At 48.4% G+C, this 23,446-nt stretch overlaps 5 protein-coding genes across 5 annotated transcripts; 3 read left to right on the plus strand and 2 right to left on the minus strand.

Annotated features, from left to right (window-relative positions):
- Nucleotides 1-1,975: 1,975 nt before the first annotated feature.
- BDW43DRAFT_308673 (uncharacterized protein) lies at nt 1,976-2,664 on the minus strand (the record flags this gene model as incomplete). Its single annotated transcript, XM_032046545.1, has 2 exons — nt 1,976-2,436; nt 2,508-2,664. The coding sequence occupies 2 exons, from the start codon at nt 2,662-2,664 to the stop codon at nt 1,976-1,978; spliced, it is 618 nt and encodes a 205-aa protein (XP_031902699.1).
- A 2,550-nt stretch (nt 2,665-5,214) lies between these two features.
- Nucleotides 5,215-7,777, plus strand: BDW43DRAFT_268476 (hydroxymethylglutaryl-coenzyme A reductase-domain-containing protein). The gene is made up of 2 exons (XM_032041127.1): nt 5,215-7,257; nt 7,324-7,777. Exons 1-2 carry the CDS (start codon nt 5,273-5,275, stop codon nt 7,613-7,615), a joined length of 2,277 nt encoding a protein of 758 aa, XP_031902700.1. The 5' UTR covers nt 5,215-5,272; the 3' UTR covers nt 7,616-7,777.
- A 2,241-nt stretch (nt 7,778-10,018) lies between these two features.
- BDW43DRAFT_298478 (tryptophan synthase beta subunit-like PLP-dependent enzyme) lies at nt 10,019-11,249 on the plus strand (the record flags this gene model as incomplete). Its single annotated transcript, XM_032044559.1, has 4 exons — nt 10,019-10,067; nt 10,139-10,347; nt 10,430-10,667; nt 10,792-11,249. 4 exons carry the CDS (start codon nt 10,019-10,021, stop codon nt 11,247-11,249), a joined length of 954 nt encoding a protein of 317 aa, XP_031902701.1.
- Nucleotides 11,250-14,181: 2,932 nt separating this feature from the next.
- On the plus strand, nt 14,182-16,099 carry BDW43DRAFT_308678 (fungal trichothecene efflux pump; the record flags this gene model as incomplete). Its single annotated transcript, XM_032046546.1, has 3 exons — nt 14,182-14,794; nt 14,842-15,546; nt 15,603-16,099. The coding sequence occupies 3 exons, from the start codon at nt 14,182-14,184 to the stop codon at nt 16,097-16,099; spliced, it is 1,815 nt and encodes a 604-aa protein (XP_031902702.1).
- A 3,107-nt stretch (nt 16,100-19,206) lies between these two features.
- Nucleotides 19,207-20,980, minus strand: BDW43DRAFT_308679 (15-O-acetyltransferase Tri3; the record flags this gene model as incomplete). The annotated part of the gene is made up of 5 exons (XM_032046547.1): nt 19,207-19,342; nt 19,396-19,520; nt 19,579-19,612; nt 19,681-20,159; nt 20,231-20,980. 5 exons carry the CDS (start codon nt 20,978-20,980, stop codon nt 19,207-19,209), a joined length of 1,524 nt encoding a protein of 507 aa, XP_031902703.1.
- Between the last annotated feature and the right edge of the window lie 2,466 nt (nt 20,981-23,446).

Raw genomic sequence — 23,446 nt, forward strand, 5'->3', positions numbered from 1 at the left:
CTGGATAAGTATACTTCATGATGCAACTGTTCCGCTAACTCCCCGGGATATTGAGAGTTGTGAAAATGAAATATTGGCGCGCAGTGGTTCTTCACGACGCGTCGGTAACAACTGGGCCTACAGCTTTATCCAGCGCCTCCCCAGCAACTATAGTCATATTATACAAAAGCCAACATAGACACAGAGAATGGATGCTGAAGAATTATAACAATAATCGACTGGTTTAATTGTTTAGAGGCAACGATACAGATGTATAAAATTGGACCGAAGAATATTTATAACTTCGATGAATGCAGCATAAAGTTTATTCCAATAGGTGATATTGGAGGAATTGAATATATCGCGGCAGATAGCTGGATAATGCCACCATTCTTTATCTTCTAGGGCTCGGTCTATAACTCTATATAGAGAATTGGTATCGTGGTCAGTCAGATTTACCAGGTATTTTATAATAGCTACATCATCTACTGGGTGGCATAATAAGGTTGGTGCTTCGAAAGCTATACTAAGAGCAATAAACCTATAGCTATTAGGTGCGCTCCTTTAAATGGCTGCAATATTTTGATCAATATACAAAAGACCGCAATGTATGGCGTAGAGATTACCGATCTCCTTATACATAACCACTTACCTCATTTGAGCTTCGACTTTATCAGCTACTGCCAGAATCATATAATTATTCCTTGGTGCTTTCTGTGATGATCCTATACACATTGGAAAGAAGTATCATTTCTATCTAACGTGGCGATCTAACGAAACATCAAACGTAGAGAAGGAAAAAAGAAAGAAAGAAATAATTCTATCATACAGTAACTGGGATATCAGTGTTCTGGGATCGAACCAACAGTGAATAAAGCAATCTTGGTGCCTCAGACAGAGTTAGGCCTAAGGCCCTTACGATAAGTAGACCCTGGCGGGCCTGAAACGTGAGAGCGGTGAGGGCCCCTGGCACGAGTACACTGTATATGCATTCGTAAAGCTCGAATCCGGTCTCTAAATCCGGTGTGGGACAACCTGGAGGCTTATCAATGCCGGCGTCCTCTGCAACACAGTGTTAATTGGGGCACAAATCTAATGTAGTTATAGGTTGGCTTTACATGTATACATTTTTCTAATTCAACGCTTTCTCAAAATACATTATTGCAGTCTCTCGGCCGATGCAAGCTAGACTATGATGTAGTTTCGAGCGTAGAGCCGTACCAATTGCATGCCTGTCACCTGCGATATTGAGTATGGAACTCGACATCACGACTGAAACCATCTACTTGTGTATCTTCTATAGAATACACGAGAAAGATAAGAAAACACTAAAGGTGAAAGTTTACAAAAAATGAAAAACCCCACAGTATCCTACGGCAAATCTCACGTTTCATGGTTTATATCTTTGTATATTCTTTTCACTCCATTGTCCTATACTATGTATAGTCACAAACCATGTATGTCTAACAATGGCTCTTCTAACGATATTTGTACTAAATTACGTAAATACAAATATCACATGGAATGCCTCCCCCCTTCTCCCCGGATAGCGTATAGTTAGCCTAGAGATAACCTAAGCACTATGATGTTATATAATCCAGTCCTAAAGCGCACGTGTCGGTAGGTGGTATAGTGATATATCACTGCGATATCAAAGAGAGATGGAAAGACGGCTGTAATGTCAGGCCAATCTAGATCCTTCAAAGTCACGCTGTGTTATAACTATGAGGTTGACGTATTTTAGTCTGAATCGCATATAAGCTAATGTTTTTTAACTGGGTAATATCGGTGAATTGGTAGACCACCACCCAAGGATAGAAGTCTAAATCTAATATAGTGCTGTGGATGACAAAGGAGTCTAGGATTTTCGCTCATGGATCCTTCGCACATGGTCCCTCATATTATCCATACGGCTGAAGACTCTTGTGCATTGCTTGCAGTGCTGATTGCGCCATTGGCACCGAATTTCCAGCTTTTGATTGGCTTTATGTCGGTCTCAATCTTTGCAGGTCGCAAAGCCACGCTTGTTGGGGTTGTGTGGATCTAGAGTTGACTGGGAACAATTCCCGTAGTGGTAGAAAAATCGTTTGAAGTGCTGCCGATAGTGTCGTAAAGTCTCGAGGGGTCGCAAAACGCGCTGTTGATTTGCATCCTTGAAGGGGCACTTAGCGCGAGAGAGAAATATGGAATCAGAAGAGGTCGTGTAATCGGCAAGAAGCTCCGGAAGGGAGACTCCATATGGACTGCTACTCCTGCGGCGAGAAAGGTTTGGTTCGTCACCAAAGCGTGGCCCCGTTGGCGCCTCACGTGTGCGTGAGGATGAGGGCGTGGGAGGATTTGAGAGGTCTTCGAGGATGGATGTCTCGAAAAGAGGCGACATGCACGGCTCTGGAGGACTTTTGAGACCCGCAGAGTCCATAATCCATGGTATCGACGGTGTTGTGGGATCCTCAAGGCCTGTATAATCCATAATTCATGGTACTGACACTTCTAATGAATATCCGAGTACCGCAGGATCCACAAGCCACTGAAAAGGTATCTTGAGAGGTCCATAAACCACTGTAGTGACGGCTCGAGGATTGGCTCAGGCTCATACCATGTAGGAACGCTCGGCTCAATGTCTGGAGATGCGGCTCGATCTGACAGCGGCAAGGTCATCCACTGTTCTTCGTGGCTGCTGTCCATCTTGATCGTAAAGACTCCATCTGATTGGTGCGGCATTAAGGACTCATTCTCAGGCCATTTGGGGACGACACAACAGGGTATATCTATCAAAGAACCTCCAGCAGGTTAGGAACCATACTCTAAGCGTCAGGCTAACCTTTGCATTTGCAAGACCACTTCCTTCTTTTGTCCTGCATAGTATTGTCCATGTGTGTAATCTCTGGACGAAGTCTCAGACACCGCGTATTCCAGGGAACCCGCGTACTGCTGCCGCGATCAAGCTGACGTTTGTAGAATGATTTCAGATGCTTACGATGGGGGCCAAGCCACTAAGGCCTCTCCTGAAAATGCATTCCTGCAAGTTAGAAGAGTGAGTTTTGCAGTGTGTCAAATTTGATCTTGACACTAAATGATGCCCTACCTGCAGGTGGCTTTCCAACCCGCCACTAGGCCCCTCGGCATTCTCACTCTGGCAGGCTGCCTACCTATTAAACAATAACCGTGTTTCAAGTGGGCATTAATGTGGGAGTGGAGTTACTGAGGGTCTTGGACCATTTGTCATATGGCGACTTCGTGAAAGGACCGCGTAACTGGTCAAGTAGAAGGATCACCTGAAACCGGATTAGGACGACTGAATCCTTCAAGTGCCAAGCATTGGATGAATTATATGACCTATATTATTTTTAAAAAAAAATATCGTTTGCCCGTAGATGAATAATTGGAAATTATTTTTAGGCTTAGGCGTAGCCTGTAGGGCAGGCGAATTTGTCCGAATCAATAATGCCAGGGTTCCCTAGGCCTTCCGTATAAGGCGTGGCTTTTTTAGAGTTATTTTCTTTAAACGGTTTGTGACGAGAAACCTACGGCCTCTTCCCCGCAGTATATTACTGGATGATCGAGAAAGATATAGGGAAGCTGTAGTGTTCTAACACTAGTAGTCAACTTGGGCCTTCGTTGCATCGGTGGTTTTCAAACGTATGCAGTACTCAAACTTTCTAGATAGCTAGAATCTATGACTGAAAGACTACTCAGGCACTTCGTACTAGGCAGCTTTTGAAAAACTCGATCCCTTTAATCGTACAGGCTAGCATAGATTACATTATCAGGCCCTCTGCAAGCAAGGTTTGATTTGCGCAACTTTCTAGGCCCCCGGTTCTACTCAGATCTAGAATGGATAGGGCAACTGCTGCTCACTGCCCAAGTGCAATCAGATTTTCTTTAGTGCGCGATCACTTTGCTATCTCAGATGAAGGGGCTGTGATCTCCACTTCAAACGCCATGGGCCGTTGAGATGACAGCCTCAATATTAGACAACTCTGAAGGCATTGGATGGCTCTAGTGGAGCGATACCTCCGTCATGTCTGTCGGCAAGGGAAAATTGTGGATGGCCTTGTTTCGACTCGGCCCCTTCTCTTTGATGTCCTATTGCTATGAACATGTAGACTTCTACTGGTGAATAATATAAAATATGAGTTTCTGTGAGGACTACGAGGCTTGAGAATCTGTGAAGACAGAACCAAGGTGCTGTAGGGTCTGATTCTTGTCTTCTTAGCTGTTGCCTCAAAATCCACCTGCCACCCACTTTCGATACAGGAACAACGAGCACCGGAACAACTACCTTGATTGTAATTAATCGGGGCTTGAGTCAAGCAGTTGCCCCTCTTGCTCCGTTTCGATCGATTCTCTGTCGGACCATCTCCGACCTGCCACTATGGCTACCTCTGTCATACCTACAAACCAATCGTCAGCCAAAAGGGCTCAGGACCCCGAGCCCAGCTGGCTGCACGGTCAGGTTATATCTGCCCTGGAGTATATCTCCCATCGGACCTGTTCACGCCCGATATACACGATCGTGGTATTCGCACTCTTAGCCAGCACGACCTATGTTGGACTTTTGGAACACAGCCTATTCAATGCGATCCAAGACCCACAGAGTTTTGCAGGCCAGGTGGATACAAATTCCATTCTTCAAGGAAGCCGCACCCTTCGACTAGGCGAATCGACCTCGTGGAAATGGCAGGCCGACGAGATCTGCATGCCTGACGACTCCGCTAACCACCTCGCCCTGACTACTTTTCTATTTCCGAACTCAATCGCGCCCACCGTGGATGATTTGTCCATCCCGGCCAACATTTCCGCCCATTCAGTTTCTTCCAATGTCCCCTCATCAAACCCCCCTCTTGCTTTTACCGTACCATTGAGTCAAGTATCCGATTTCTTGAACGCAATGCAGGAGATTCCCGATCTGTCTGGCGATGGCGAAGTATCCAGAAGATGGGTTATGAGAGCTGCTCGTGGGTGCAAAGACCACTCTCGCCGGGCTTTGAGCCGCTGGATGGCCGATGCGTGGAGCTCTCTGCTCGACCATATCAATCACAGTGAGGGAATTGATACAGCGATTATGACTCTAGGATACGTCGCCATGTATCTCACTTTCATTTCACTATTCTTCTCGATGAGACGACTCGGCTCGCAGTTCTGGCTGGCGACTGCAGTGCTTTTCTCAGGGTCGCTTGCTTTTATGTTTGGCCTCGTGGTGACGACTAAGCTTGACGTACCGATCAACTTCCGCTTGATATCCGAGGGTCTTCCCTTCTTCACTGTGACCGTTGGTTTTGAGAAGCCGATTATGTTTACGCGGGCCGTGCTGAACGGTCGATCCCTTCGCCGTTCCGCTGCCCAGCCCATCAATACTCAGGATGCCATCACGGCTGCAATCAAGGATCAAGGGTGGGAAATCATCCAGCACTATGGTATTGAAATCGGCCTTTTGGCTATGGGGGCTTCTTCCGGGGTACAAGGCGGTCTCCAGCAGTTCTGCTTCCTAGCAGCTTGGATTTGCCTCTTCGATTGCGTACTTCTTTTTACCTTCTACACTGCAGTTCTCTGTGTTAAACTAGAAATCACCCGCATCAAGCATTACGCAGATTTCCGCAAAGCTATGGAAGAAGAAGGCGTCAGCCGCAGCGTCGCAGAGAATGTCACTTTCAGCACCACCAAGACCAACCCCAGCATCTTCGGACAGAAGGCCAAGTCCAGCAGCGTACGCAAATTCAAGATCCTCATGGTTGGTGGCTTAGTCCTCATTAACATCTTGAACTTGTGGGCTATTCCCTTCAGGAACTCAGGCCACTTTGCCCTGCCCTCACGTTTTTCCAACATTAAGTCCGCCTCTGTGGATCCACTCAACAGCTTAGATACTGTGTATATGCTGGCCCGAACCCAAAACCAGGAGACTGTGGTGGCGATTATCCCGCCAATTACATACCGGGTGGAAGATATCTCTATTCCATCGTTGGATCTTGACGAGCCAATTGATTTCCAGCATATTAACCAATTCTTGGGCACCCTCCGCCGCAACACAGTCCTCGAAAGCCTTCTCAAGTGTTTGGAAGACCCGACCATTAGCAAATGGATTATTGCGGCATTGATGTTTAGTATCATTCTCAACGGGCATCTCTTCAATGCCGCCCGGTGGACCACCAAGGAACCTAAGCCCGCACCCGCCAAGCGTGTAGAGCCAGCGCCAGCACCGAAGGTCTACCCGCCATTTGAGCCTGACCAAATCTCAAACCGGACCCTCGAGGATTGCGAGCTTGTGCTCAAGGAGAAACGTGGCCCCACTCTTACCGATGAGGAGCTTGTCCACTTATCCCTTCTCGGAAAGCTTCCCGGCCATGCCCTAGAAAAGACCATGGACAATGAGAGCCTCATGAGCAAGGTTGATGCCTTTACCCGAGCCGTGAAGATTCGCAGAGCAGTTGTCTCCCGATCTCCCAACACTTCTGCTATTACCAGCTCCCTTGAAACGTCCAAGCTCCCGTACAAAGGATATAACTACACTCTCGTCCAGGGTGCCTGCTGTGAAAATGTGATTGGTTACATGCCGCTTCCTGTTGGTGTTGCCGGACCGTTGAACATCGATGGCCGGGACTACTACATTCCCATGGCCACTACCGAAGGCACCCTCGTAGCTAGTACTAGCCGTGGTGCAAAGGCAATTAACGCTGGCGGTGGTGTTGTGACTGTTCTGACTGGTGACGGTATGACCCGTGGTCCTTGTGTGAGCTTCCCAAGCTTGGCCCGGGCCGGCGTTGCGAAGGCGTGGATTGACTCCGAAGAGGGACGTAGCATTCTCACTGCAGCTTTCAACTCTACCAGTCGTTTCGCTCGTCTCCAGACTCTCAGGACCGCGCTCGCGGGGACTTATCTTTACATTCGTTTCAAGACTACCACCGGCGACGCCATGGGCATGAACATGATCTCCAAAGGCTGTGAGAAAGCTCTACAGGCTCTTGCAGACAGTGGCTTCAGCGACATGGTCGTTATTTCGCTCTCGGGTAACTACTGCACGGATAAGAAGCCCGCTGCCATCAATTGGATCGACGGTCGAGGCAAGTCGGTTGTCGCGGAAGCCATCATCCCCGGCGATGTTGTCCAGAACGTGCTCAGGACCGATGTCGATGCGATGGTCGAGCTAAATATCAGCAAGAACCTTATCGGGAGCGCCATGGCAGGAAGCATCGGCGGTTTCAACGCCCATGCGGCCAATATTTTAACTGCAATCTACCTTGCCACCGGCCAGGACCCTGCCCAGAACGTCGAGAGCAGTAACTGTATCACGACCATGAAGAAGTAAGTCTTCCCTAGTAAAGCTCGATCTCACAGGGTGATACTGACTATCTTGACCAGCCGCAATGGTGACCTCCAAATCGCCGTCTCCATGCCTTCCATTGAGGTGGGTACTGTAGGAGGGGGTACGATCCTCGAGCCACAAGGTGCCATGCTCGATCTGCTAGGCATCCGTGGTTCCCACCCCACTGTCCCGGGAGACAACGCTCGCCAGCTGGCCCGCATCATTGCGGCCTCCGTCCTCGCTGCTGAGCTCAATCTGTGCGCTGCTCTCGCCGCTGGCCACCTGGTTCGCGCCCACATGGCTCATAACCGTAGTGGCGCTGCGACACCGAAATAAACGACATGACCACTTTTTCCTTTGTTCCTTCTTTGCGCCATGTGACACATACGCGCTGATATGACTCCCGACACTGGAGTCTCGGTTACTCGACAACACGCCCGTACTGTGTGGATCTCGACTGCCGGAGGAGACTTTTCGCAGGTAGTGCGCTTGCTGAACGCGGACACGAGCGGCAGAATCAGTTACGCAACGACCAATGGACAAAGATGCCCTCAAGTATTTGAGTGAGCGCTCACTGAGCACTAGTACCAGTCAAGGACCACAGAAATTCCTTTTTTTAAGTACCTACACGGGCTTGATCTTCCAGGCACTAGCGAGTTACCCGAAAGACCTACCACATGACATGGCATACGTGTTTGGAACATGAGCTCTACTCCTGTTGCCTAGGTGCTGGTCACCACTACCTCAGCATCCCAGTACTGTCAGGCAATTAAATTGGCCGCCCTTAACACCGCCTTCGTTCATCTTCTTCCTATCTATACCCCCAACTAGTTTAGTTCAACCAACGAAGTCAAGTTTAGTCAATACAATTGGTATCATTGAAAAATCATCATTTCCAAAAGGGGAAGAGATAAGGCGTTGTTTAGTAGTCATCACAGAGACTGACATCAGTACCGTTTTTTTTTACCGCCTGACGATCGATTTCGCCCACCCCCCTCTAGAACTACAAGGTTTTCAGGGTATTCCTGTTGTTCTAACTACATAGCGACGGTGATTGTATAACACTTTTTCAGAGGTTCCAGAAGCGCTGTGGAAGCCGGATCTGCCTGCCTCGACTGTTGACTGGGGGGAGGGTGTACCAACTTCCTCAGGTGCTGGTTGCTTAGCAACTTGCTTCTTCTTGGTAAAGAACTTTTGGATGCCTTTTTCTTAGTATTTCTGGTGCTTTGCATGTAATTCGGAAGCTATTTAGCTGCCTCCTTTGCCATATGATCCTCCTCTCTCTGCTGCGTTTTTACCTCTTCCTGCTGAGCCCTAGTTCCGTCTGAGAAGCTGTAATTCTTTGTTCCTCCTTCTCCAAGCGTTGCTTTTTCTTCCTTTGCACGCCGCCTACAAAGTTTCTCTTCCTCTTTTGAAGCCTTAGCAAGCTCCTGAGCCTTCTCGTTCTTTAGCAGAAGATCCTGCGCTTGCTAGATTTTTCTTGGAAGAATAGAAGACTGCATACCCATCCTGAGGCACTTGTAAACAAAACTCCAGAGGCTTTCCCCGCTGGCTCTTCTTCTCATTCAGAAGGGCCCTCTCAAGGCCCTGGAAATGAAGTTTTAGCAGAATATCCTCTGTAGAGAGGTGGCGAATTGTAGCGCTGAGCTTCTTGGTGTTCTGGTCATAAATATCAGTAACAACCTTCCTAAGAAGCCTTTCAATGTTCTGCCAGTCCTCAGTCTGCAATACTGACTTGGAAGAGTTACTGGAGGAAGAACTTTGGACCTCCTTTCTTAAGAACTTCTTCAAAATCTGCTCTGGATCCCAGGGGTGTAAACTAGTCCATTTCCATACACTTTTAATGTTTTCATATGATAAGTACTAGTGATGGTTTCCGAGCCTCCTCTGTCTTTCTGAACGATCTCCACACCCAGACCCTCGGAAAAAAAATTCATGCTGGAGCTGTACATTCTACAACGATCGTGACTGCGAGGTCGAAACGCACCCGCCGATTACCACAGACAAGTGCAACTACAGACGGGGACATGGCCTTGCGTCATTTAGATGTGTAAGCACCTTTCTATGTGGAAGGCTGGCGTCCGGAAGACTGATTAATGGATTCTATATAGGGCCCGAGTTCTACTATTGGTGGATGCTAGATTCGGCTTGGTCTAGCTTGTCGATGCGTTATAAGTGATGGGACCGACTGAGTGTCCAATATGACGTTCAGGCTGCACATCCGACATACCCTCTAAGCTTTTTGAGCTGATTTGTTCCGCGACTAATAATATCGATATCCTAGTAGTGATCCATTTGTCTTCCCTTTCTTTCTTCAGTCTTTTAGCAGTTGACGCATTCGTGACCGTACCATGGACACCTCTGATTTCTTTTTTTCTATGGGGATGCGGTATTCAGCCATTTCAGGCTTTATCTAGGAGAGAATATATTAGTTTTATTCTATATATTGCTGCTGTGGGTGAACAGTTGGAGGAATGGTTTACACCTTGGCTTGCCTGATCCTCCACATATCTTTCATATAAGTCTATTCCTGTGTTCAGCTTTGATTTCCGCGGCGCCCACAATAAGATAGCTCCTCTGACTCATGAGTAGAGGAGGAAAGGTGCTATCGCATGCTCAGCAGGTGATAACGCTTTGGCGTAAGTAATACACGTATGGAGCGACTCATAACTTGTATAGGTAACCACACGCAGGGTTGCGTTTTCTGCACGCCATCTCAACGTTCCTGCAACGATCGTCATGCCTTCAGGTATCCCCGCTATCAAATACCCGAACGTCGCTCGCCTCGGTGGCAGCGTGATCCTTCATGGAGACGACTTTGATTCCGCCAAGGCAGAAGCTCACCGCCTAGAGAAGCAGCTCGGGCTAGCATCCCTGCCTTCGACGACCCTTACGTGATCGCAGGCCAGGGAACCATTGAAATAGAACTACTGCGCCAGACAAACCCGCAGAAGCTGAAAGCTGTCTTCTGTGCTGTCCGAGGAGGCGGTTTGGTTGCTGGTATCGGTGTTTATCTTAAGCGCATTGCGCCACATGTCAAGATCATCTGGGTGGAGTCTCATGGCACAGTCCTTAGATTCTGGCTCGCAGGTGTTGTTTAAGGACGTTGGGCTGTTTGCGGATGGCGCAGCCGTGAAGGCCGTCGGGTAGGAGAATTACCGGTTGGCACGCGAAGTCGTCGAGGAGGTCGTTCAGATTTCCACGGACGAAACGTGTGCTGCGATCAAAGATGCGTTCGAGGACACTCGGTCCGTCATCCAGCCGGCAGGTGCTTTGGCCCTAGCAGGCTTCAAGAAATATGTCTCATTATATCCCAACACTGAGTCAACCCGGGAACTGGTTGCGATCACCTCGGGTGCCAACATGGACTTTGATAGACTGCGTTTCGGTGGCTGAGCGTGCTACCCTGGGAGACCGCGAGGAAGCACTCCTAAGTGTCAACGTTCCCGAAAAGCCAGGCGCTTTCTCTAAATTAGTCGAGGTAGTTCTTTCTCATGCGGCAACCGCATGAGGCTACTGTTACGCTCGAGATTATTCGACCGAAGTCTTTATGGGTATTTCTCTGTCTGCCTCCACAGGTTCGGAGGATTTGACGGTCATCGCCGAATTGGGCAGGGGTGGTAAGAAGACGAATTACCTGAGCAACGATGAGCTCACCAAGAGACACGTACGTTTCCTGGTTGGTGGACGCTGCGATGTGCTCGACGAGCGCTTGCTCATGTTTGAATTCCCGGAGCGTCCTGGTGCTCTGGCAAAGTTCCTGACCACTCTCCCGCCCAACCAGAACATCTCCTTGTTCCACTACCGCAATTACTGTGAAAACGTTGGAAAGGTGCTTGCTGGCATCCATTGTCCACCGTCGGACAAGGTTGACCTAGAGTCTTTCTTGAAAGACCTGGGCTACCCTTTCAGCGAGCACACGGCTCTTCCACTTACCACACAGTTCTTCGTTCTTAGATCTTCTCCTTAAAGCAAAGAAGCAAGGATATGTGAGCCCCTTATCTCTACGGCCCGCATGATCTAGTATCAAAAGGGACCATGTGTCAATTGATATTTCAGTATGGCGTGCGGATGCAGCATTAAAAATAATAGACCAAGGCTGTTGTACGGGTGGGAGTTTGCAAATACGGTTTTATACATCCTTTACCCTGTTAGGAAGCCAAAAAAGATCAATTGATGAAAAGACAAGCAAAAGCACGTAAAGTCTACCTTGCGAACGTCTTGCAACCCATGCTCCAAGTGGGTAACGCCTTCAGACAAGCCATTAATCAGACCCTATTTTACAACCCGCTTCTTCAAGAACCCCAGCTTCTTTAGCTTTGATTTGCTTTTGAGAAGCGGAACTTGCTCTTTTTAAGGCAGTTATTTCCTGTCAGAGGCAACAAGCCGGCTCTCACATCGACCGAACTGACAGACTATATAAAGCAAGGATAATAAGAGGCTTGATCAAAGAGTCTATTGAGCTGTGATCGTGGCTGTCATTGTGTGCCGAGCGGGAACTAGTCTCGGCCTGATGGCGATCCCGTCCGCGGGTGATCCCGAAATCACCCCAAGGACACCTGAAAATTCTGCAAGGGACAATGACGAGCCGACGCTGGCACCAGCCTCCAGAGGCAGGACAAGGAGAACAGAGGCACAAATCAAGGCGATCCCACCTCTAGACTTTAACGTACCAGATGACACTAGCAACCGGATCACCAACCAGATGGTCTGGGCGCTGATCGCCAACCTGAAGAAAACCATAGCCCACCAAAACATTACCATCGAATCAGCCAAGGCGGAAATCAGAGAGATTAAAACCGGGCAACGGGAGCCGCAGAATGAGAATGCAAAGCTACAGGAAGAGATACGGACCCTACGGTCCCACATCGAGGTGCAGACCCTATCAACCCCAAAATCGTAGGCTACAGTCGCAGTGGCAGCGGCAGCCAACACAGCTGAACAACCCCGGCACGCGATAACCTTACGGCCTCGGAAATAGCTTAACTGGGTCCGAATCAGCGCCGTGCCTACCTTGGACGACGATATCGATAACAATCGGTTCACAAGATTTCTACCCACCGAAGCGGCAAACACACATATTAGAACAGCCCTGCTGAACACAGAGTCCACCAAAGTCGCAGGCATTGGTTCAACAAAAACGGGTTATGTTATTCGATTTCGAGACGCCCAATCAGCTGAGGCTGCTCGGAATAACACTGGATGGCTGAAGGACTTGGGCAATAACACTAAGATAGTAAAGCCCGATTCGTTCTTGTGGTTCACCGAGTCCCTGCAGAAGTCTTTGACCTGGAAATGAATAACCAACAAGAATACCATTCGGATGGTATTCATCAGGGTATTTCAGGAGGGTATATAAGGACATTCATTCATGTACTTGGTTTAGTTCTTCGTGGTCAATTCAGTTTATCATTGTTACTAGTACCTTGTGCTTACTCGACTCGTTCGTACTATCTAACTATCGAGTATACGTACTCAATAGGCCTGGCCTTCAATCACTAGCTGTTCATCACAGAGGCGCATTCCCAGTGACCTTGTTACTCTTGTTCCCTGTTCAAGACCCACAGTCACTAGAGCCCTTAGGCCTTTAAGGTATAGTGAGCCCTGACCTACCCAAGTTACTAACAACCAGCAGAGGTTAGTAAGAGATACCTGGGCGCAACATTTTCCTTTTACTGCTGACCGCGATCTCCATACGACCAAAACCAGTCCAGGCCATAAGCGACTTAGAGGACTGGATCTTTGCCCGGAGCAGGTAGTAGTTTACCGGGCACAAAGTCCCAAAGCCCCAAAGCCCGCTATTGTCCATATGGAATTCGAGGAAGGTGAGTAAGATAGCAATTGGTTAAAGCGTTATTATTCCAATGTCCGGCGCGGCATGTTTGGTATCCTGTTATCCCGTTCAGTCCCTTCCATCTCGCACCTTCGGATCGGCCAGTATAAGTTTTTTTTCACTGAGTCAAGGCCAATCTAGATAAAGACGCCGTTAGTCCAGTACAGCGGAATATTGTATAAAAGAGGTTCCTCTGTCGACTTTCTCTTCAGTAAATACAAGTTGTATCACTGTGGCCGTCGGCGGTACTCCGGCATGGCTCCCTCGCAATATCCTACCCAACAAAGAGATAAAACGCAGTGTGGGCTATTACATAGACTATCGAATTACGATACCCTATCACAGAATTAGTACAACGCCGCGCGACAAAGTCTCCGGCCTCCCTCATATGGTGTCCGTACTTTCAGGCCGGCTGGGCACCAGCCAAGAACCAGAATCATTCTCCCACCACACGACAATGATACGACCGATGCACAGACATTAAATAACCACGAAGACCATGGAAAATATCGCGTGTAATTTAACCGTGCATATTGCTTAGCTCCTTTACCCAACAAGATAGACCGCTGTGTTTGTCCGGCCTTGATTTAAGGCCTGCCACTATCTCCACCCGAGCCAGAAGCTAGCCCAACCCAACTCACTGGGTAATAGGTTCTTTCGTTTGAACCTATCCAAGTGTTTTAAAGGATTTTAGCGCTCGACTGAGTTGCTAGTGCCGAACTGTACCCTGAGCTGGGTGGGAAAGTCGCTTGAGCATAGACCGCTTTTCCTCTCCCGCCGTAGAAACGTCAAAATCTTTATACATTCTTCAGGCCGAAGATATGGGATAAGATAAGTTTTGGGGCGGATTAAGCACTCAGTTTGAGCTTCAATTGGGCCTTCTTCGGAATAATGTATTCCACATGGCGGTGATCCAGCTGTAACCGGTGTAGCTAAGATGCCATTCCTATATAAACCGGGCTATATCCGGCTATCTGTCATAAACAATACGCCCTTGCAACTGCCTTTTGAAGCCTAGGAGGTCAGACTAAGCATCAAGTGCCCATAGTGATCGGCCCATCGAACCAAAATGACGGCTTTGGAGAAGATGTGTGAACCTGGCGCTGGCCATCACGATGAGGGTCGTGCGGGAGAACTTGCAACAGATATCAACGAGTTACCGGGTGGATACTACTACAGCCCTCGCATAATCAGTACCTTTGTCGGTATTAGTCTCTCCTTGATTGCGACGTATTTCGCGTTCGAGGCCTCCGCCTCTGCAATTTCCAACATCAACGCGGATATCGGACCTAGCGAGAATGCGAGTCTGGCATCGACGGTCTGGACAGTCAGTCAGTCGATCAGTATCCTGATCATGGGAAGATTGACGGATCGATTCGGTCGCCGTAACTTCGTCCTTGTTACCGGCTTGATCGGCCTCATTGGTGGCATCGTGGCGTGCACCGCGCAGAATTTCAACACTTTAATCGGGGCACAGGTCCTGCTCGGTTTGGCTGCCGGCCAACCAGGATCATACTTGCTGCTCGTGGGTGAGCTCATGAGTAATAAAACAAAGTTCTTGGGAATCGTGTCTGTTGCCTTTCCTAGTGTCGTCGGTACAGGCTTCGCCCCGTACTTCGGACAGAAGTTGGGTACGAGCGGCAATTGGAGATGGATATTCTACATCTATATCATCTTGATAGGTACGCGATACCTATTTGCAGATATTCCTTTGCTAACCTTTCGACAGTCGTCAGCAACGCGCTTCTCTTCATTTTCTACCACCCTCCATCCTTTGTCCAGTTGCACGGAAAGAGAACGAGTAAGCGGGAGGAACTCAGAAAGACGGACTGGATTGGAATCTTCCTCCTCACGGCAGGACTAGCGCTATTCCTTCTCGGTATCTCCTGGGGTGGTTCGCCTCAACCATGGAATTCTCCTAGAATCCTTGGTCTTCTAATCTCGGGAGCTGCCACTTGCGTTGCCTTCGTGCTGTACGAATGCTTCGGCAGTGTCCAGTACCCGATTGTCCCCATGAAACTCTTCCGCGATATTCGTGGATTCAGTTGTCTGGTGATCATCTCGGCGGTCATGGGTATCATGAATGTGGCCCTCTTCATCATGTGGCCTGGGCAAGTCGTTCACATCTTCGGCACTTCCCTCGATACCGAACAAACCTCATGGATGACTGCAACAGCAACCCTTAGTATGTGGGCCGGTATTCTGATCTTAGGCGCTCTCTTCCACATTGTGAAGCATTCCCGCGTGCAATTGATCATCGGCAGTATCTGGGTAACCGCCTTCCTGGGCTCAATGTCCTCGGTCACGGAAAGCAACAAGGCCTCCGCCATTGCCTTCTCCATGCTCGCCAGCTTCGTGATCGGCTGGGGAGAAGACGTGACAATGCTTCTGGCTCAATGCATTACCCCCGACCATGAGCTGGGCGTTGCCTTCGGTATGTTCTCCTCAATCCTAACAGCCAGGATCAGCCCACCACTAACCTCCCTCCAGCTGTCGTAGCGTCGTCCCGAACCATCTTTGGATCCATATTCACCGCCGCTTTCGTCGCAATCTACACCAACAAGCTGCCAGGCAAATTCCAGCAGCACCTCGTCCCAGCCGTCCTCAATGCAGGACTCCCCAAATCCTCGATCGGCGAGCTCCTCACCGCAGTCTCAACGAGCAACCAACAAGCCATCGCCGCCGTCCCTGGAATGACCGATGCCCTGCTGAAGATCACTAACAAGGGCGTTGCAGACAGCTACGCCGCCTCGTACGCCTACGTCTACTATTTTGCACTGGCCTTGGGTGTGGTGTCGATCCTTGCGGCCGCCTGTGCGAAGGACTTCGACCCCTACCTGACAGACCACGTCGCTAGGCAAATATACCACAAGAGGGAAACGGGCACAGACGCGTTAGACAGCGATAGCTCGACAGAAAATGAGGTGGCCATGGCGGTGCCAAATAAGGCCCCCGCTGATCTTCTTAAGGTTCCCGCGGTGGCCTGACCTGACTTATTATGAGTGGGCCGGCGTATAGAGAAAAGGGAGTCGAGATGTGAGGATCTCGTAATTTACTTGTGTTGCCTGGTCATCGAGATTAGACCTGGACAAGTCCCACGGGGCCTCTGAAATTTAGTAGGCCTCGCCATAACCCGCAATCGGGTTGGAGTTTGCCGACCCGTTACCCTAACCCCGCAGATTTGCGAGTCGAAAAATTAACCTCACCCGGTCCTCAAACCCGCATGGGTAACCCGCGGGTTACCCGCATATAACCTGTTTTTTGCATAAATCTCCTGTACCTTTCCTAAAATAGAATAGATAACTTAATAAGTCATATAATATTGTACTGTTACCAAATATATCTTAGCTTTAGCTATTTTTCTTAGGTATCCCCTCGCAAATATAAGATATATAGTGTAGATATACTGTTTCGTATATATATGTCAAGGGTATCGACTATTCAGGGTAGAGGACCTGTCAACTAGGTAAGGGTACGTAGGCTAAAAGAAAGAGAGAGGTCAAAGGCAGGCAGTAGATACTATTCAGACAGGAGACTGGTTCTTGATCTCCTACTACTACTAACGATTCGCTAATTTATAGCTAAAGGTTCCATGCCCAAAGGATTCAGAATCTCCCTTGAACCCACTCTGTCGTGTGGCCTGATGTTCCTCATCGGTGGCCGATTGTTTATGCACCTGGGTCAGGGTATCCTGTACAGTCATCAGGCCAAATCGCTATTCGATCTGTGACAGTCACGGCGTGCCTGCGGGCACACCTGCCTGCCTGCCTGAATCCTGAACATGCTTATATATGTGAGTCCAGTACAAATCCGAAGGCTTTGTATCCTAGTCTATTGCTGATAGCGCAGCGGTTAAGCTTCTGAATGCACCCAGAGGTCACACCGTGACAATGGCACTTATAAACGCACCCGCCAAGGCCAAATTTCTGCATAATCCACCTAAAGGGGATGCATAACTTGCTGAATCATCAATATAAATTACTGTTATATACAGCTGTTTTGAATCTTAGACCGCTCTATAAGGTTAGTCTTCTATTAATCGAGAGTAATTTAAGGAAAGCATGCCGTAACTTACACTTTTAAGGAGCAGATACTAGCAATGCAATGTTAACTTTAAGGTTCAGGGACTGTTGTGGTTGAGTTTACTGAGAATATTTGTGAACTACCCTATATTATTGAAGAAATATATAAAATTATCTGTAGACTATATACAGTTCTAAGCAACTATTTTTAACGACTATAACTATATATTTATAGTGGACGAACTTGTAAACTATCTTTGCTAATTCAAATGATTTACTTCCTTATATTTATCTATTCAAGTAGCAGAGATAATCTGGATAACTTTAATTGTTGTTTATGTGAGAACCTCAATGAATGGAAAATGGTCTTATTCGCAGGGTTCGTACCAGAAGTCTAAACTGAACAGAGAAAGGTAAACAGATCAACAGTAATAACATATAGTATTATGGATGGGTGTGGCGAATGGTGCATATAACACCAATGGCGCAAATAGTGGTTAGATCGCCACAGTTTAAATCTATGGAAACAATAATTTTTTCGCCTAAGTCTCAGGGTGTTCGTGTCAGCGAATATTTTTGAAAAGATGAGAAGTCCCGTCAAACTGTAAGGGACTCGGCTGATCAATAGTTGATTAGGTAGTCTAGCACCAAGAGACTAAGCTAAAGAGAGGAAAAGAAGAGAAAACAAGAAGCTATCATGTTGTGTTGCCCTTATAGACAAAGGGTCATGTGTCTACCACTCATTCACTCATTGCTTAACCACTATCCGTGACACAAACTACGGGACTTCCAATGGGGTTTTCTCCTGGCTTAGCCAATTTGACATGGCTATAGTTAATATTAAGGCACTATGTGGTGATCATTTTCATTCCATTGATAGTTCTTCTTCCTACTATCTAACTATCTACAGCTATCCTACCACTAACACCTAAACACTTCTTGGCCGGTCCAATCAGGACCGCCGCCGGAATCCCCAGCCAACATTTATCAGTAACATAATGAACTGGTCTTGATATGTTGACCCATATTGTCCTTATTATATTTCGAGACTTTTATTTCTTCTCCTCGTACCCATCATAGTAGTCCATAGTAGCCCCCAATCACCACCACAACCAGAAGACCACCTTCAAGCCTCCACCTTGACTAAATTCAGCCCAGGCAACCAAAGTGGCACACACTCCAAACCCTCTATAGTAGTTCGCACCCCCTACTAACACTATGTCAACTTGAGACGCCAACGCTAACAAAACCCCAGTCCACCACCTAAAATGGCCCCCAACCCAGGACCACCACGCCGCCTCTCCCAAAACTTAGTCAAATGCCCCAAATTATCCAACCCTCACCACATCTAATCCAAAGACCACCCAATCCAGCGTCGACAGAAGACACAATAAAACCCACTATCGCTCCCATAGCCAGAGGCAGTGGAAGAAGATGACCAAGCTGCAAGCGGAGGTGCAGAAGGCGAAGGAGGAGTGCGATGCTCTGAAATTGTATATTTACAAGTTGGAGGGCGAATATGAGGTACTGAGGCTAAGTAAGGAGAAGAAGTAGCGCGTGTTCTGTTTCTTTTGCCATTTCAGGCTTTGTTTTTCTTGGTCTCTCCATTCTAGGTGTGATACAGAAGGTAACGTCCATTGCTAGGCAGTGGTAGGATATCGTAAGATGTTTCTCAGTATGCTCAGTCAAAGGCTACAAGTCACCAAACAAGATCAAACTGTAGCGAGCTGAAGCCCGTTAGTATACACAGGCCATTGGCCCTCGTTTCCGTATTCGCCACATGGTGTATTTCTTCCCCTCCTTCCTGTCATACCTCATTGTCTCACCGTTTGTTGAGTCTCCTCTTTTCTTCTTCAGCGTTTTTTTCTTGTTTGGTAGCTACGATAGTTTATCGAACGTTGCGGGTCTTATCCCTTACACAAACTAGAGACAGGAAAGAACCTTAAGCAAATTTACTATATATCACCTAGTTCATTCATGTACTAAAACCTATTGCGATGCCATATCACACATGCCATTTGTAGAAAAACCAAAGAAAAGAAAAAGAAACACCAGCGATGCGTACCAGATCCCTACGCCCCCACAAAGGCCAACATATACTTCACGACACAGTGCAAGAAAGCCTCCGCTTCCTCCTTGGAGTAATTTCCCCCATTATAGCACACAGAGAGCGTCGAGGCACCTTGCCAGCTTTCTAGGCGTGTGGTGCTATAGACTGATTAGAGGTGGAAGTGTCAAGGAAGAGAAGGGCGAACACATACTAGAACGGGTCATATTCGTTCAGTGCAAACAAGACCCCATTAACCGTCATCAATGGCTTGTTGGTATCACTACGGACAATCTCGTTCGGGAGGAACCGGTCGTTTAATCCGTCGCTTAGGAAGACCTGGTGGGGGATATTGTATTAGCTTTCATGCTCTACTCCGGGAGTTGGGAATGCTTACGGGTACAGCAACTTCCTTTTCTTCCGCCGGGTTCCTGGTATTTATTGTTAGGTGTTTTATCAAAGAAGAAAAAGAAGAAGAAGTAAAGGAAAAGACACATACGTAGCCACGAATTCAGCGGAGAGATTGTGCACGTTGATACCAACGGGTAAATGATGGGGCTTGCTCAACCAGAAATCGATCGACTTCTTGGCATCTTCCGCGCCCTTGGTCAATGCCTGAATCATAGCCGGTTTGTCGCTTGGGTCTATGATGAGCGACTTGACGTTGTTGAATTTCACGACTCCGTTCGCCAGACATGCGGCGTAGTAGGTCGGAGCATAGGCGTTGTCCATCCAACGACGGCCATTGATCGAGTTAGGCGTGACGAAGGCGGCACTTTCAGGGAGATCGGGCGAGGGGGGATTGATTTCTAGCATGGCTTGCGTCACGGCAGCTTGGCCAAGATGGGTGATAGTGTATTTGGGACCGAGACGGGATTTGATAGCTTTGATCATAGCGCTGCATTCCTTGGGTGCGAAAACATGTGTTACAACGCGGGGTTTATAGGGGCCTGTGTGAGGTCTTGTTCCTAGATCTGCCTTTTTAATTATTGGAAGGGTTAGATGGTAGCTGGCGTAGAGGTGGTGACTGGGTTTCTGCTAGAACCTACATGACCTTCGCCAAATGCCTTGAGAAGCTCACTGCGGTCGGCTGTGAAAGCGTCTCCGGAGCATTCGACACCTGGTTTCAACGCGTCAAGGATCGGGATGTTCAAGTTTGCAGTCTCCTTGCCCCATTCATACCCCGGAACTTCATAGTCGGCAGCCAGGGTCTTGCTGAATGTCCTGAGCACATCACCGACGAACGCACGGGCGCTTACACCGTCCCAGTAAACATGGTTCATCCTGAACAGCATATCGACAATGGTGTCTACCGGCAGAGGCGAGTCTACATCGGCCACGTTGGCAAGGATATGCACCGTAATAGGATTCTCCGGCTGCGGGTTGGAGCGTCTGCGATTCTCGATATCCTCCCACAAGTCCAGAGCATTGTCTGTGGTCGCCTGAACGTGGACAATACCTTGTGCCCACTTCTTCGCCGCCTCCTGGCTCTCAGGAGACCTGTATTGTAACAGAGGAGGAACGATGACCTTGTCCCAGGCAAGGGTACACGCGCTCTCTGGATGCAGGAACCGCATTTCCATCATAGTGGCTTCCAGTTTCTCCTTCAGAGTAGCGAGAGATGGCGTCGTGTTCGACACGGAGAGCTCAACGCGGATCCGAAGGTCATTCTGTCCCATGTAATTTGCATTTTTGCGTCCTAGAAACGATTCAACGCCTACCGCTCGACGCTCTGTGATACGGGGATCGATCTTGGATTGCCTCCATCTGTGCTCGGCTGGGTTGAGTGGGACCAGCATCGCGTCTATCTTTTCCTTTTGTGCCTATACCTTGGGGGGTGGGGTTTTTCAAAAACTGTGGATCGGATATATCAAGGTCCTGGCGTTAGTTTCGTGTTTAAATCAGCCGGTACGCTCATGATCATATTTATACTCTTTTGCAATATGTAGTCTACAAGTTCCTGGCTGGCCTGCTCTCAGGCCTGCCGTTAGGCCTAGTGTTTCATAATACTGGTATTCATGTGTAGATAGAATATAGGAGTATTCGTACGCTACAGTATCTAGGGTGCTCAAGCCCTTGTTTACTTGGGGGCCACCGAGGACCTCCAATCCGTGAGAGCTACAATGAGCCAGAGGCCTTGGCTAATTTACTAACATCTGTAAGACACTTAAATACGACGTGATGTTCTGACCCCCATATCATGTGAGCATCTAGGTTCTCTTCAATAGTAGACTGATCATACAGTGTGCATTTACGCGGTTCTACAGTTAACGTGAAACTCGCATGTCCTACCGCTGGATACGTGGGGACGCACTCCATGGTTCCTTTTGAGGCTCACTTTGGATTTTACCCACAAAGTGGATCGCTATCCTGGTCAAGGGTTTCTTTGTTATGTTGGAACTGGGTTTAAATTAAAAACTAGACCCTATAGGTAAAGAGATCATGTCTATCGTATATTCCGCAAAACGCGGCGCAAAAGAAGCACGGCCCCCGGCATCGGTAGCTAGACCCAAAGATGTACGCGGGTCTTGCACACAACCCACCAGAGATTGAACTGCCACTGCCTTAGCGGACATTCGGATTTATCTGAGGAAAAGTAACCTTCATATGAACAAAAATGGAATGATCTCTGAATCTATGAAGCTACTGTTGTTGCTTTTTAGCCAATCCAATTCTCTCTTTACAGCCTGCGAGAAAAAGAAATGCTCATCTTGACTCTACAGGACTTCACGGTCCTTGCTCCCTTGGAATTTACAGGCCCTTATTTTAGGCCTGCCATCGGGCCAACCCTATAGTAGTAAGTACTTTATTTAGTGAGTACGAGGTTTAGCGTTCGCTTGAAGTATACCCCCAAGGTCTCTCATATACACAGTAGAAGCAACACAGAGGAGGGAAAGAAGACGAAGAAGTTAGCTACAGTCCACATTAATCATAATTAGCCATACTTCTATGTACTGATTATTCTTACAGGTCATGAAATGGCCATGAATGACTGTCGTACCAGACAGAGTTAAGCCTTAGCCTCGGATGTCTGATCAACAAGAGCATCGACCTGAGCGGTAATGTCCTGGAAGATAAATTCGCTGCTGTGCCCCGAGACAGTAATGTTCGCACCATCAGTATACAGCGCCACAACGTATATGCGATCAGTCATCTCCCTCGCTGAAGTAGCTAAGGAGTTTTCCAACAAATTCGGGATAAAACCCAGGTACTCGACTTCCTCGAAGCGACCGTCCTGCGACCGGTAAACGCCGACACCACCCCAAACATACTCAGGGGTCGTATTCTCCGTCTCTAGCAAGATAGTCCCGTTATATCTCTCTGGCACATTCATGACATACGACATGGTAAAACCATGATAGGGAGTCTGGGGAATAACGACGGGAGTACCGGTCTCGGTACGGGTATCGAATCGGATCAACTGCCCGATGACATTGTCATTCGTGATGATAGCATCCTTGACGTGTGCTAGCCCCGTGAAACCATAGGGGCGTGGGGGGCCGAGGTCGGGGTGGACGTAGAAAGTCGAGACGTCGCCCTGGGGAGACACACGCAGGATATTGGAGACGTGGGTGCCGACGACATAAGTGTTGCCGTCGTCGCCGAGCTCAGCCTCGGCATAACCGGCGTAGGTGCCTTTGCTGATGTCATTGAGACGGACCTGGGACGTCACATTCTTATTCTTTAGGTCCATGGTGAGGAGGTAGTCGGGGCCGGAGACGTTGAGGCCGTTGGTGAAGAAGCAGTCGCCGTTGTCGATGACAATCTCGAGGGTGTCGGCTGTTTTGGCGTCGGGACGGAGGATCAGTCCGCTGGCATGGAGGGGGTTCACGGCACTGTGGCCCTCGTGGCTAAGGCCGGGGAACCACATAACATCAGTAATTTCGGATTTGTAGGGATCATAGACGCTGACGGTGGCGTTGTAGAGGGAGCTGGTTTTGTGAGAAACGGTCGAGTCTAAATTAGGGAAGACGGAAGTACCTGATGTAGGCGACACATCGCCTCTTGTCCCACATGAAGTTCACGGGATATAGTTGATATTGCTTCAAGGTGAGATCACCTGGGGGTAGCGGTGGGCATGACGGAGGACCGCCTAGGAAGTTGGGCACAAGGCTACCCAAAGGGAGTAGGGAGTTCAAGGAGAGTGGCAGCTGCATGGAGAAGATGGTAGTAAACTTGAGGGTTGCTGCTAGTGTTTAGCCATCCTGGATGCGATATATATACAAGCCCCCATCATATGGTTCCGCAACTCTGCAGACGCAGCT

The sequence above is a fragment of the Aspergillus alliaceus genome, assembly GCF_009176365.1.
Source record: "Aspergillus alliaceus strain CBS 536.65 unplaced genomic scaffold BDW43scaffold_10, whole genome shotgun sequence".
Taxonomy (NCBI): Eukaryota; Fungi; Ascomycota; class Eurotiomycetes; order Eurotiales; family Aspergillaceae; genus Aspergillus; species Aspergillus alliaceus.